The sequence below is a fragment of the Sodiomyces alkalinus genome, assembly GCF_003711515.1.
Source record: "Sodiomyces alkalinus F11 unplaced genomic scaffold SODALscaffold_8, whole genome shotgun sequence".
Lineage (NCBI taxonomy): Eukaryota > Fungi > Ascomycota > Sordariomycetes > Glomerellales > Plectosphaerellaceae > Sodiomyces > Sodiomyces alkalinus.
Genome location: NW_021167086.1, coordinates 1,045,658 through 1,056,957, shown reverse-complemented (window position 1 = coordinate 1,056,957; position 11,300 = coordinate 1,045,658). Strand labels below are relative to the sequence as shown.

The 11,300-nt window shown below is 52.9% G+C and overlaps 5 protein-coding genes across 5 annotated transcripts; 3 read left to right on the top strand and 2 right to left on the bottom strand.

Annotated features, from left to right (window-relative positions):
- Window positions 1-915: 915 nt before the first annotated feature.
- SODALDRAFT_352189 (cytidylyltransferase) lies at window positions 916-2,690 on the bottom strand. Its single transcript, XM_028613582.1, has one exon. It carries the CDS (start codon window positions 2,428-2,430, stop codon window positions 1,135-1,137), a length of 1,296 nt encoding a protein of 431 aa, XP_028464789.1. The 5' UTR covers window positions 2,431-2,690; the 3' UTR covers window positions 916-1,134.
- A 356-nt stretch (window positions 2,691-3,046) lies between these two features.
- On the top strand, window positions 3,047-4,403 carry SODALDRAFT_335200 (phosphoribosylglycinamide formyltransferase). Its single transcript, XM_028612393.1, has 3 exons — window positions 3,047-3,900; window positions 3,981-4,002; window positions 4,057-4,403. The coding sequence occupies exons 1-3, from the start codon at window positions 3,456-3,458 to the stop codon at window positions 4,301-4,303; spliced, it is 714 nt and encodes a 237-aa protein (XP_028464788.1). The 5' UTR covers window positions 3,047-3,455; the 3' UTR covers window positions 4,304-4,403.
- Window positions 4,404-4,416: 13 nt separating this feature from the next.
- SODALDRAFT_335199 (hypothetical protein) lies at window positions 4,417-4,938 on the top strand. Its single transcript, XM_028612392.1, has one exon. The coding sequence runs from the start codon at window positions 4,454-4,456 to the stop codon at window positions 4,664-4,666; it is 213 nt and encodes a 70-aa protein (XP_028464787.1). The 5' UTR covers window positions 4,417-4,453; the 3' UTR covers window positions 4,667-4,938.
- SODALDRAFT_212271 (AMP deaminase) lies at window positions 4,883-8,407 on the bottom strand. The gene is made up of 4 exons (XM_028607286.1): window positions 8,283-8,407; window positions 6,578-8,112; window positions 5,381-6,501; window positions 4,883-5,316 (listed from the first exon to the last, which is right to left on the bottom strand). The coding sequence occupies exons 1-4, from the start codon at window positions 8,287-8,289 to the stop codon at window positions 5,208-5,210; spliced, it is 2,772 nt and encodes a 923-aa protein (XP_028464786.1). The 5' UTR covers window positions 8,290-8,407; the 3' UTR covers window positions 4,883-5,207.
- Window positions 8,408-8,719: 312 nt separating this feature from the next.
- Window positions 8,720-11,255, top strand: SODALDRAFT_212205 (cation efflux family protein). Its single transcript, XM_028607285.1, has 4 exons — window positions 8,720-8,747; window positions 8,859-10,258; window positions 10,346-10,650; window positions 10,777-11,255. Exons 2-4 carry the CDS (start codon window positions 9,039-9,041, stop codon window positions 11,019-11,021), a joined length of 1,770 nt encoding a protein of 589 aa, XP_028464785.1. The 5' UTR covers window positions 8,720-8,747; window positions 8,859-9,038; the 3' UTR covers window positions 11,022-11,255.
- Window positions 11,256-11,300: the final 45 nt, after the last annotated feature.

Sequence of the window (11,300 nt, the reverse complement as noted above, 5' to 3'; positions counted from 1 at the left end):
GCGTTAGTAGGTTTAAGATAGTCCTTTAGGGCGATTAGAATATCTTTAACCTCCTTCTTCCCCGTATACTAATCTTTAAGGTTAGGATTAACTATCTTCGCGATATAGTCGTGAAGAGTAGCTAAACCTTATTACTATTACTAATATTTATTCTTTTTTACGTTCCACAGCTTAAACTTACGATCCTAGGCATTATCTTCGTCACTTTCTTCTAGCTCTAGAGGTTCCGAGGATTCAAGCTATTAAGGACGTTTAGATTTCTTAAGGTCTAGATTAATAAGGTTAGAGACCTAGTTAGCGTAGGCCATCTGTATAATAGCCTTAATCTAATAACGCTATTCTTTTAGTAAGGTGAGAATCGTATAGCCTATTATAGGTAACGCCGTAGTTAAGGCTATCGTCTAACTAACTAGGACTATAGGGAAATAAACTATCGAAACCGACTATAATAGACCGATTAAATAAGGAGCGATAGAACGATATAGGACTTAAGCGAGTTAAGCAATTTAAATAAGAGGGGATTAAGCGATTTTTAAATAACGAAATAACGGTTATAATAAAGTAGGCGGACATAGCTAATAATACTAAACTAACCGCTATAGACTTAAGGTTATTTTGACTGCCTTAAAGCTACAGGATCTATTGGAATAGCTTCGTTTATTAGAACGCCGGGCTTATAACTGTTAGCATATAAATAAGGTACATAAAAGATATATATATGCATTAAAGAAGAGTAAAAGATACTCTGCGGAAATATCTAACTATAAGGTAAAAGGAGGGGAAATCGATATGGATACATCGGTCGGAAGTACTCTATCCGAGTACATAAATGGCGTAAGTCACACCCCGATAAGTGTGTGGTGGCATCTGACAATATCAATGCCGGTATAATAACGGGCACGGAGAACGGCGTATAATAACTAATTATAATATAACACAGTCTGCCAAGTTGCTTTGAATCGTTGCCGAAGACGGCAGTTCAGTGACCACCAAATGACTGGCTCAAGGGATGATGCCCAGACTCATGGATACGATACCTCGCCTAGAATATGGACTTGTCAGTGAATTCAAGATATTATACCCGTTGAAATTCGCTGGCTGAAACTGTCACCATCCCGCCAACAGTCAGCCTAGTTATCCCTTGGCCGCGGCGGTATCGGCCCTTCGTTGTCGCAGCGCCGTGCTGCTAATCTTGGACGAATAGTCCTGCCGATTCCGGGGTTCGACCTCGTCAAAAGCCTCCTGCGCATCCAGCACGTCAACCTCGTACACTTCCAGCTCCTTCCAGCCGAGACCTTTCCTCCTGTCATTGACCGCCTGTCCTCCGGCCCTCGTCTCCCCCGAGACCACCAGCGACTCGACGCGCTCGTCCGTAATCGTGGGCCCGAACGCGTCCTGGATCTCCACGCACTCCAACTTGACCCTCCCTTCCCTGAACTCGGCCTCCATACGACCCGGTTCCCTCCGCGTTACCGACCTGACCGGTCCCGTCCGGCCCCAGGTCTCACCCCACCCTTCGTCCCGGAGCTCGAGGAGCGAGGAGACGAAGTCCACCACCGCCGATGCCCGCTCGTCCCATGCCTGGACGTACTCGGCGAATTTCTTGTTCTTGAGCAGCGCGTCCCCCGTGATCCCCACAATGAAGCGGCTGCTCCTCCTCGTCGCCCCATGCTCCGGGATCCGCAGGAGGAGCGTCCCCGCAGTGAGCAGCAGCTTGTGACCCGGGTGCAGGTAGTCGAACGTGCCCCCGAGACACACCGTCTCGTAGCTCTGCGGCGTTCCCTGATTTCCCTGAGCCGACGCATTGTCGGTATTCGTGGCTGCCGGTGTGCCCGTCGCCTTGTCGTTCATGGTCAGGCCGCTCGCAACCGCGACGAGTTGGCTCCGTAGCATGGTCTGCCGCCCCTCGGCGCACTTGAGAAACGAAGCCCGGACTCGGTAGGCCGCCTCTCCTTCGGGGTAGAATATCAAGTTCCATGGTTGGTAGGCGCAGGCGAATGTCGCCAAATCGACCACGGCGGTGTTGTTGCCCACAGCAACGAGTCCCTGTGTCTTGTTCTCGGCCTCCCCGTGTCCTGCCTCCGGCTCATGGTCATCGACGAGGATGATGCGCGCGTCCACGGACCCGGGTCCGCCTCCCATTTCGCAGGGGATGCCAGCGTCTGCGCATAGAGCCGCAATGAGACTATAAAGCCCAGCTAAGAGGCTCTGAGCATGGAACCAAGAAAGATTCTTGTTCCGCGGACCGGCCCCGCTCAATACCGGGCTTACCACCGCAATGAATAACGTAGCTGGGCGGGCCTCATCTCTGGTTTTCGCCAGAGCGGCTTGTAATGAAGGTTGGTACGCTGCACTGAGTGAAGCCCGCGAAGCCGGCGCTGGGGGTGGAGGGAGAAGGAGCAACGAGGGGAGCTCTTCTCGGGAACTCATGGTCAATGGTGAGTTTTTCTTTCGATCTTTCAATACTGTTTGTTATGCGAGGCCGGCGCCTAAAGGCTGGTGAGACACGAGATGGACTTGTAGTGCGCTAGGGAACTCGCCGATGAAAGGTGCGAATGAGAAAGGGCTAAAGAACGCCTATGCATCTGTTGGTAGATCACAAGTCAAGCCCAGTCTACACGTGTAGAGAGTCAGATAGTGACACTCAAATACACCACCCGCCTTGTCCTACGTATACTGACATCGGGACGATGTGTCGTCACCGGCCGTAACCTGGTGGATTACCCCATCGCAGTGGTTAATCAAGCGTGCGGGGAGAGATGGAATAAGCACTTACTAATCAACAAATCTATCCAAGCAACCAACTCGATCTCTCTCACTCTGAGGCCAGAATGAGTGAGATTGAATGACATACCTTATTTTCTTTCTTATCCATTCAAAGTGAGACGATGAAACATCAACATAAAACACGCATACTCGTACATTATTCATGATCCCTTCCCCCGGTCAGAATTCGGCGACGTTGTTGGGGGGGGAAGAATGAACCGAAAGTCGGACAATCTTCCTCATACCTGGAGGTTGTTCAGGATCATTTTCAACCCCACTACGTGAGACCATGCATCGTGTAGAAAAAAGGGCCTGGGATAAGGTACCTAATGAGTTCTATCCCTGCCTGTAGTTTATGCTTATTGTTCGCAAAAAGCAAAACACAAAAACAAACTTAGACGCACCAAGTGAAGTGAGCTCAAGAGATGTACGGATACTTCGTAGGGTCGTTTTAGATTCAGTCATGTAGCAGCTACTGCGCTCTTAAAAAAAGCTTTTTCATGCCCCGCCTTGAAAGTCCCAACTTTCCCTCACCACCCCGCCTTGCTCTAAGCATCTAACCATCGACATAGGACACACAGGGCGCTACTTGGGACTTGGGCCAGGGGAGAAAAGAAGAAGGAAAAAAAAAACTGTGTTTACTTTTGAAAAAAGACCACCAATATTCGGAGCTCTCGGGCACTCACCACATGTCCAACCCTGACGTCAGCAGCGCCGGCACCGGCGCCGACGCCGACGCCGAATGCCGCCTGACCGTCCTCTGCAGCGGAAACGGAACCAACCTGCAAGCCCTGATCGACGCCGTGGCGTCCGGCGAGATCCCCAGGAGCCGCATCACGAAGGTCTTCATAAACCGCAAGACCGCCTACGCCGCGACCAGGGCCCACCAGGCCGGCATCCCGTCCGAGTACTTCAACCTGGTCTCCGGCGGGTTCCAGCAGAAAGGCGAAAAGGACGAGGCCAAGCTGAGAGAATCCCGAGCTCGTTATGATGCTGCCCTTGCCCAGAAGGTCCTCCAGGACAAGCCGGACCTGATCGTGCTGGCTGGCTGGATGCATGTCTTTGGCGAGCCTTTCTTGACGCCGGTCGGTGCTGCCGGGGTCCCGGTTATCAACCTCCATCCGGCTCTTCCTGGTATGACTGGCCCCTGAGAAGGCAGCCTCCTTGGGCTCTTGTCAATTAGATGCTAATCCTGCCGCTCTTCTGTTTCTTAGGCAAATATGACGGCGCAAATGCGTAGGTCTCTCTCTTCCCCCTTTTCCGGACGTTAATGCTGACTGGCCCCTTTAGAATCGAAAGAGCATACCAGGACTTCCAGTCCGGTAAGCTCGAGAACAACCACACGGGCATCATGATCCACTACGTCACCATCGAGGTGGACAGAGGCGAGCCCATCATGACCCAGACGGTCGAGTGCCGCCAGGGCGACAGTCTGGACGATCTCGAGAACCGCATCCATGCCGCCGAGCATGGTTTGCTTGTGCGGGCCACTGCGAAGGTGGTGGGCGATGTCCTGAGCAAGAAGTCCTCGAGTTGATAGTCTGAAAACAAGACAGACACCTTTGAAGACCATGTTGAACTTTTTATGGCGCTCAGCTGCTTTGCTGCTCCTCCTTCGATGCTTTTTACCCCCCCCCCCCCCCCCCCCCCCGGGGGATCTAGCTTGTGCCCTTGTGAATTCTCTACCATGCCAAGCGAATATTCGCTTTGCAAGGAAGATTTGTTTCTACCTGGAAGAGAAAGGAAGACCGAGAAAGTATGGGATGTGCGATGGCATGCTTCTGGCATCATTCTTGTCCGTCGTCATGCTATTGTGCTTTCTTTAACCACTGGGCTGATGGCCTTTTGCCATTATGGCCACTTAGTATCCAAGGCAACCAGCATCGGTATGCTTGGATGACTAGAGACACATGAGCAGCTCGATGGTGATCAGTGGCTATCTAGGTAACTAGGGGGTATGGGTAGAGAGACCATGGAAAAGCAGCTTGAAATGAGAGTTCACAAAACTGGACTAAAGACGTGGAACTAAAGACGTGAAACGTGCATATGAGGGCTGGTTCCTCCATTCTCATCCAGACTCTGGCAGAGCTTCGTTACTGGCTCTCCATTGCGCCTCACTGTTCAAATCTCCCGGACTGTTTTCTTGTCTGCTCAAGCCCAGCGAATCGAGATGGATAGAAACACATCTACTGCCAGTGCCACGTTTGTCTGCTTCATCCCTACTACGTGTCTGGTCATAAAATACGACTGTTCAGGGCTGGTACGCCAACTTCACTTATCGTGAAACCGATATCCATTACCCTCTAGCTGCGCGCAGAAAACCAGGCACAACTCTACATCGATACTCATACTCACACCCGCATGCCATAAAATGGTTCCGACAAGGACGCAAAACTACACGCCAGATGACAGAGATTCTAATCAGACCAGTCTCATGTCCCTCAACGGCCACTCTGTTCAGGGGCACTTTGACCCGTGCTGAGTTGCACAGGCGGCGGACTTCGAGGCTCGCTGGTGCCCGCGAGGTTATGGTTGGCGTATCGCTCGATCCTGTTTCCGAGAGTAAGCACGACATAAATAAACACGTACCCAGCAGCCGAGAGATTCCACCTACAGGGAGCGTTCGTCCTGAAGCGTCCGGTACCGGAACTCTTCTCTACGATCGGGGACGTTGGTCTTTACCATCCTGTTCCCCGCCTTGCCCGGGAGGTGAAAGTCGGGCCCTAGCCACTGTTCCTTGATCGACCTCTCATAGCCGCTCTGCTTGACCGAATTCTTGGCCAACTCGCACATGTCGACCGAGCTCAGTTTGTAAATCTGGGCGGCAACGGCATATTCCTCCATAAGGGGTTCCTTCGTGAAGGCAAACTGCAGGGGGTCGTCGGTAGAGAGCGAGACGTTGAGGCCCCTCCTGAAGTACTGGTAGAACGGATTCCGCTCATACGCCAGGAAGAGCGCGTTGTTGCTCAGGGGCGACATGGCGATGCCGATCTGCTCGAGGTAGTACACGTATTGCAGCAGCGGGACCTTGCGAAGCAACAGCCCATGGCTGATGCTGTGGCAGCAGAGCGCGGCAACGGCGAGGTGCTCGCTATCGCCGGCCTCGCCGCAATGCGGCCGCAGAACAAACGTGTTGAGTCCCCTGTGCCTTCGCAGTGCGTTGAGCGAGCCCATGTTGGCGAAGAGGTAGTAGATCCAGTAGCTGTAAGGGGGGTTCTGTTTAAAATCCCACGCCTTGGGCACCGGGAACTTCTTGAACAGACGCCGCTCGACCTTGCTCTCGTCATCCACACTGTCGAACCCGATGACCCTCTGGAGGAAAATGTGAAGCTTGGGATGGCTCGACGGGTCCTGGGAGACTTCAAACAGAGGCAGGAACACGTTCTTGACAACCGACTCGAAGTTGTCCATGAGACCGGTTGCCTTGTACACGTCGTACAGCCGGGGAATCTGGATCAGCCATCGCACATTGTGTGAATAGAGTTTGTTGTCAATAACCCATTCCGCAAGCTTATCCCACTCATCAAGCGACTTGCCGTAAATCGATATCCGCCACTCCACCATCTGGTATTTGCTGGACTCCAGGTCGGAGATGACTTCTTTTGTGATCTCGGCTAGGTAACGCCCATTTATGTAGTTGTCCGTCTTGAGGAAGATGGTTCGAAGCCGTGATTCACCTATGGGGTTGTACTTGAGGTTGAACTTGTCGAAGCGATGAAACGAGTCCGTATGGGCCTGCCGCTGCTTATTAGCGCCCAGTCTCCAATCGAGACGCACCCATGGTGAAGAAGTTCATTATTTTCAGACTTACATGCATGTCCAGCGTGTCGATACTCAGGTCGTAGGCAGTCAGGTTGATACTCTGAAATACCTCCGCAAGGGTAAGGTGACGGCCGTCCCGGAACAGCACGACCTCATCCGGGGACTTCTTCATCTTACTTTTGATGAACCGCAAGAGATGCTTCTGATTCATGCAAGCCGAGTGGTGCACGTGGGTATCGACTTTGCGAACGTTGTAGAAGTCGCGGTGCGGGACCTTTTTGCTATCCGCCGCCTCGAGTTGCACATTGAGAAGCGAGTAGAGGTTAAACCTGGCCTCGAGGTATTGTAGTCGGCGGAAAGCGAAGCTTTTGCTGGGACCGTCCGAGGATATGAGGAGGAGCCGGTCAAGATCCATGTAGTATTCCCTAATCGTGGGGACCTGGAAAGCGGGGAGATCCTCGCTCTCTGCATCTGCGTCTTCGTAGACTTGATACACACCGCACTCATCGAGCTTGAAGGTCATGGCCGTGGGTCTAGGGACGGGAAGGACGTCCTCCAGTACGAAGTCCTCCCCGACATCGTGCCCGGGCTTCCGTTTCTTGTGTTTGCGTTTCGAGGATCCCGTGTCAGGTTCGGTCGAAGACTGGGGGGACATAGCAGAGGGTGCTGCGAGGATGGCACTGTTTTGTAGGCTGTTCAGGGCGCTGTTGCCTGGAGTCGTCCCGTCCTTGTACATAGCATGCTGATGAGCCCAGGCCGGTTCCGGCGGAGGTGGGTAGATATCCCACGATGGGTCGTCTTTGGGGTTGTCGTCCGGGCCTTGAAACGAAGACGCGATATATCTCCGCCGCAGATCCAAAATGTCCTGCACATTCTTCGAAATAGATGCGAGTTCGGCCGTTACGTCGGGATCGGTATTCGCATCGTAGAGGCCTTCGGTGAGAGGGTCCGAGGCGGAAAAGGTGTCGCCGACTGGCACGACGATGTTGCGAGAGCCTCCAGCTCTGTCAGCCTGCGCTAGAAGATCTTGGGTACTTGATGACGTTGCTAAGCCCTGCCCTTCCATGCTCGTAGGGTACACTGAAGGCGAAACGCCGCCCGGCTGAGGCTGTGTCGAGCCCGTGGAAGGACCAGGCAACGACGTCCATGTAGAGACCTCGGCATCATGTTCGATGCTCCGCAGAGAAGGCGCACCGTCGCGAGATGCTGACATCGAGGTGTTCAAGACGGGACTTCCGCTCGGCGTTGTTAGAGGCCAAGTGCTGCTAGCGCCCGGCCTCTGTCCGATATGATTTCGCTGGTAGTACAACTTGGCATCCTCTTGGTTCATCCGGCGTTCGTCCACCGGGTCGTAAAAGGCGGTGCGTTTCGGCATATCGCGCGGTAGCATGCCTTCTTGCAACTCGCCCTCGTGCGGTAGGTCGCGAGAGGTCTCAACTACCAGAATTAAATCGTCCGCCTGTCCATCTGTCCCTTCCGACTCTGTGTCACCTCGAACGTTCATGTTGTCCTCGTCGTCTGACTCCGGGTCGGGATCCGGAAATAGAGCCCCCTGCTTGGGAGACGTAGAAGTAGAATGTGGATCTTCGTTTTTCGTCTGTACAACGAGACTTGTCAGCACCGTTTTTGATGTGGCTGTCCAATACCTTAGAGAGGATATGCGGAAGTAGGAGAGAAGACGTACCAATACCAATTAAACGTTACACACAACTTTCTCCGAGACGAAGAGAAAAAGGGGGAGGGCTTGGACCTACCAACCATGATGAACCTCCTCTGTACCAAATTTCAAGATTCCTCAGTAAACACGTGAAATGTCGGTGTATAGCAACAAAGGAGTACGTTGTACTCTGGAACGTTGGCAGTTGGTATAAGGGATTGGGTCCGACTTTGGGGCTTTGGGCTGACGAGAGCCAAATGCGTCAACCCCAACGATAAAGCTACCTACTTGGAGTACATATAGGGTTGGGAAAATATTAGCTCCCTACTCCGTACCGAGTAATGCTTACCTTATGCAGGGGACTGGTGACTCAACGCGGTGAGATCACATTGCCTAGGTACCTTACCTTCCTGGGTTCGCAGTTAGGTGCGTGCGATGTACGTAAGGATGGGAATCAACTTAGCTTATGTACACCGGCTACCCCACCCTTAGGCCGTTGCTTCCCGGCCCCCACCAGCCCCCACGTCTCGCACAGACCTTTTGAACAGTGCGTGTACACTAGGTACGCGTACCTTATGTACCTTACCTTACAAAGTAAGGTACCCCATTGTTCAGATAAGCATTAATCATATCGGAGTGGGGCTAGAATGACTCGCTAAAACTTACCGCCAAGCAAAAACATGCCCCTGTCGTCTCAATTCACCTGCACCACGCCGTCATTGCTCCCAATTGCATGTCACCCACGGTTCTTTTCAGGGGAAGGCTCAATTGACATCCTCTGGCCTCTGAAGTCCTCCAAATTCCTTGAAATCGGCTGGTGCGAAGCGGTGTTCGTCCGCCTCGAGAAGGCAGGATGAGCTCCCCCAGAGCCTCGTCGCAGCGTAGGCTCTCTTCTGTACTCCATCCCGACCCCGATCCTTACCCCTACCCCCTGGCTACTCACGGAAGTGGCACCCTTACGACGCTCATCCGTAACCGATCAAACGCGAGTATAAAGAGTATACGAGATGCCCAGACGGCCGGCAGAGCCCTTCACTTACATGCACCCGATGCCCTTCGTGGGCACGACGTCAACAGGGACCAAAATGGGGACGACACCGACGACACCACGCCCTTTCTTTGGTTCAGGAGCAGAGATCATGACATGGACGATGTCCATCCCCACCGTCCGACTTCCGAGGAGCGCCGCCTGAGCCAGCTTATTTTCAGCCCGCAGATGAGGAGCATGCGCCTTATCGGAAACAGCAACCCCCGGTATCAGTGGGAGAGATACTGGAAAACCCAGGACCAGCTCAAGGCCATGTCGAATCCCCTGCGGAAGTACTACGAGCGCAACAACGACCTCATCCGCATGTACCTGTATATCGACCAGTTGCTGGACTCCTCCGTACCTCACGAGCTCTTGAACGAGTACTCCCAATCCCTGGACGCGTCAGCGTTCCGCCATGTAGACGTTCCTCACACCATCTCCGAAGAATCCCGTCTGGCGGACAACGCAACTAGAGCTTCAGACGGAGGTGATGGGTCCAGTGCCACGGGTGTTGTCTCGCCGAGCGGCTCGTCCAACAACAAACTCAAAAGGAATCCGAAAGACATCTTCCGCTCTACTGAGACAACCCCCCTGCTTGTCGCTACGGATCGCGACCAGGCAGTCTGGGACGAAGAGGAAGGTCGAGCCAATGGCGATTATCCTAAGCCCGAAATTCCGTGGCTCGAAGGTGCCGGCCTGAACAGCAGCGATCCCATCGTGACCTTGGCGATCTGGGTCAATATGATTGCCAATGCCGTCCTTTTGGTGGCTAAAATCTTCGTTGTGGTTTCCGTCCCCTCCGTCTCCGTCCTTGCTAGTCTCGTCGACGCCGCTCTCGATTTTCTGAGCACTGCCATCGTCTGGATAACCACACGCCTTATAGCCGCGAGCCAGAATGACCAATTTCGATATCCCGTCGGCCGGGGTCGCCTCGAACCCATAGGTGTCCTTGTCTTCTCTATAGTCATGGTCACTTCCTTTTGCCAGGTTGCCTTGGAGGCTATTCAACGGCTCGCATCGTCCGATCACTCCATAATTCAACTGTTAGTGGTTGCTCACTTGTTTCCGCGCGATTCTTATTCCGGGTGGGGGGCATCCATAATGACATGCTAATCCCTGGAATCAAATAGTGGCGTCCCTGCTATAGGTATCATGATTGGCACTGTCGTTATCAAGGCTGCCTGCTGGCTCTGGTGCCGCCTCGTGAAGAACTCGAGCGTCCGCGCCTTGGGCGACGACGCCATGACCGACGTGATCTTCAACACCGGCTCCATCTTCTTCCCCATCGTCGGCTTCTACGCCCGCATCTGGTGGTTTGACGCCCTTGGCGGTCTCCTCCTCTCTCTGATCGTCATCATCAACTGGAGTCAGACTTCAATGCACCACGTCCGCAATTTGACGGGCTTCTCTGCTACTCCCGACGAGCGCAACCTACGTAAGTGAATTGGGTAACCCTCCTCTATATTTCAGCGGCGCCGAAACGTACTCCAGGCTTTATTTGGGGTTTTTTTTTTCTTCTTCTTTCTTCTTTTTCTTTTTCTGACATGAACGTACCCTCTAGTGTTGTATCTCACCATGCGCTTCTCGACTGCCATCAAGCAAATCCAGAATCTGCGCGCTTATCACGCCGGCGACAAGCTGTTCGTCGAGGTCGATATCGTCTTGTCGGCCAACATGCCTCTCAAAGATAGTCACGATCTCAGCGAGGTTATCACCTACTTCCTCGAATCCGTACCAATCGTCGATCGAGCCTTTGTGCACGTCGATTATGCCACTTATAACTTTCAAACTCACATCAACACGTAACAGGAGGACCCGCAGTGCCCTGGAGTTTGAATCCGACCAATGGACTTTGACTTCGACACTTACTATCATTGCCCTTTTTTTCTTTTTTTTCCCCCTCCCCTGGACAGAAAGCCCTAGAGGCGAGTTACTTTGCAAAAGACATTTCAAAGAAGGTATCCAGAGGCCACATGGCGCAGGCGCTTGCTAATTTGTAGATTAGAATGAGGGGTATTTGCACGGTGTCCGTACGTAGGTCTGAAATTAAAGTGACATGGCTAGTTGGGTGTTGTTTGGTGCATT

What these genes read in the sequence shown, in the direction of transcription:
- SODALDRAFT_352189 (XM_028613582.1), bottom strand. Translation starts at nt 2,430, where the DNA reads ATGAGTTCCCGAGAAGAGCTCCCCTCGTTGCTCCTTCTCCCTCCACCC.
- SODALDRAFT_335200 (XM_028612393.1), top strand. Translation starts at nt 3,456, where the DNA reads ATGTCCAACCCTGACGTCAGCAGCGCCGGCACCGGCGCCGACGCCGAC. An exon ending in CCTCCATCCGGCTCTTCCTG is followed by an intron (nt 3,901 to 3,980) that starts GTATGACTGGCC and finishes TCTGTTTCTTAG; the next exon opens with GCAAATATGACGGCGCAAAT. An exon ending in AAATATGACGGCGCAAATGC is followed by an intron (nt 4,003 to 4,056) that starts GTAGGTCTCTCT and finishes TGGCCCCTTTAG; the next exon opens with AATCGAAAGAGCATACCAGG.
- SODALDRAFT_335199 (XM_028612392.1), top strand. Translation starts at nt 4,454, where the DNA reads ATGCCAAGCGAATATTCGCTTTGCAAGGAAGATTTGTTTCTACCTGGA.
- SODALDRAFT_212271 (XM_028607286.1), bottom strand. An exon ending in TCGACACGCTGGACATGCAT is followed by an intron (nt 6,502 to 6,577) that starts GTAAGTCTGAAA and finishes AAGCAGCGGCAG; the next exon opens with GCCCATACGGACTCGTTTCA. An exon ending in CTTCAGGACGAACGCTCCCT is followed by an intron (nt 5,317 to 5,380) that starts GTAGGTGGAATC and finishes TCTCGGAAACAG; the next exon opens with GATCGAGCGATACGCCAACC.
- SODALDRAFT_212205 (XM_028607285.1), top strand. Translation starts at nt 9,039, where the DNA reads ATGAGCTCCCCCAGAGCCTCGTCGCAGCGTAGGCTCTCTTCTGTACTC. An exon ending in GATCACTCCATAATTCAACT is followed by an intron (nt 10,259 to 10,345) that starts GTTAGTGGTTGC and finishes GGAATCAAATAG; the next exon opens with TGGCGTCCCTGCTATAGGTA. An exon ending in TCCCGACGAGCGCAACCTAC is followed by an intron (nt 10,651 to 10,776) that starts GTAAGTGAATTG and finishes CGTACCCTCTAG; the next exon opens with TGTTGTATCTCACCATGCGC.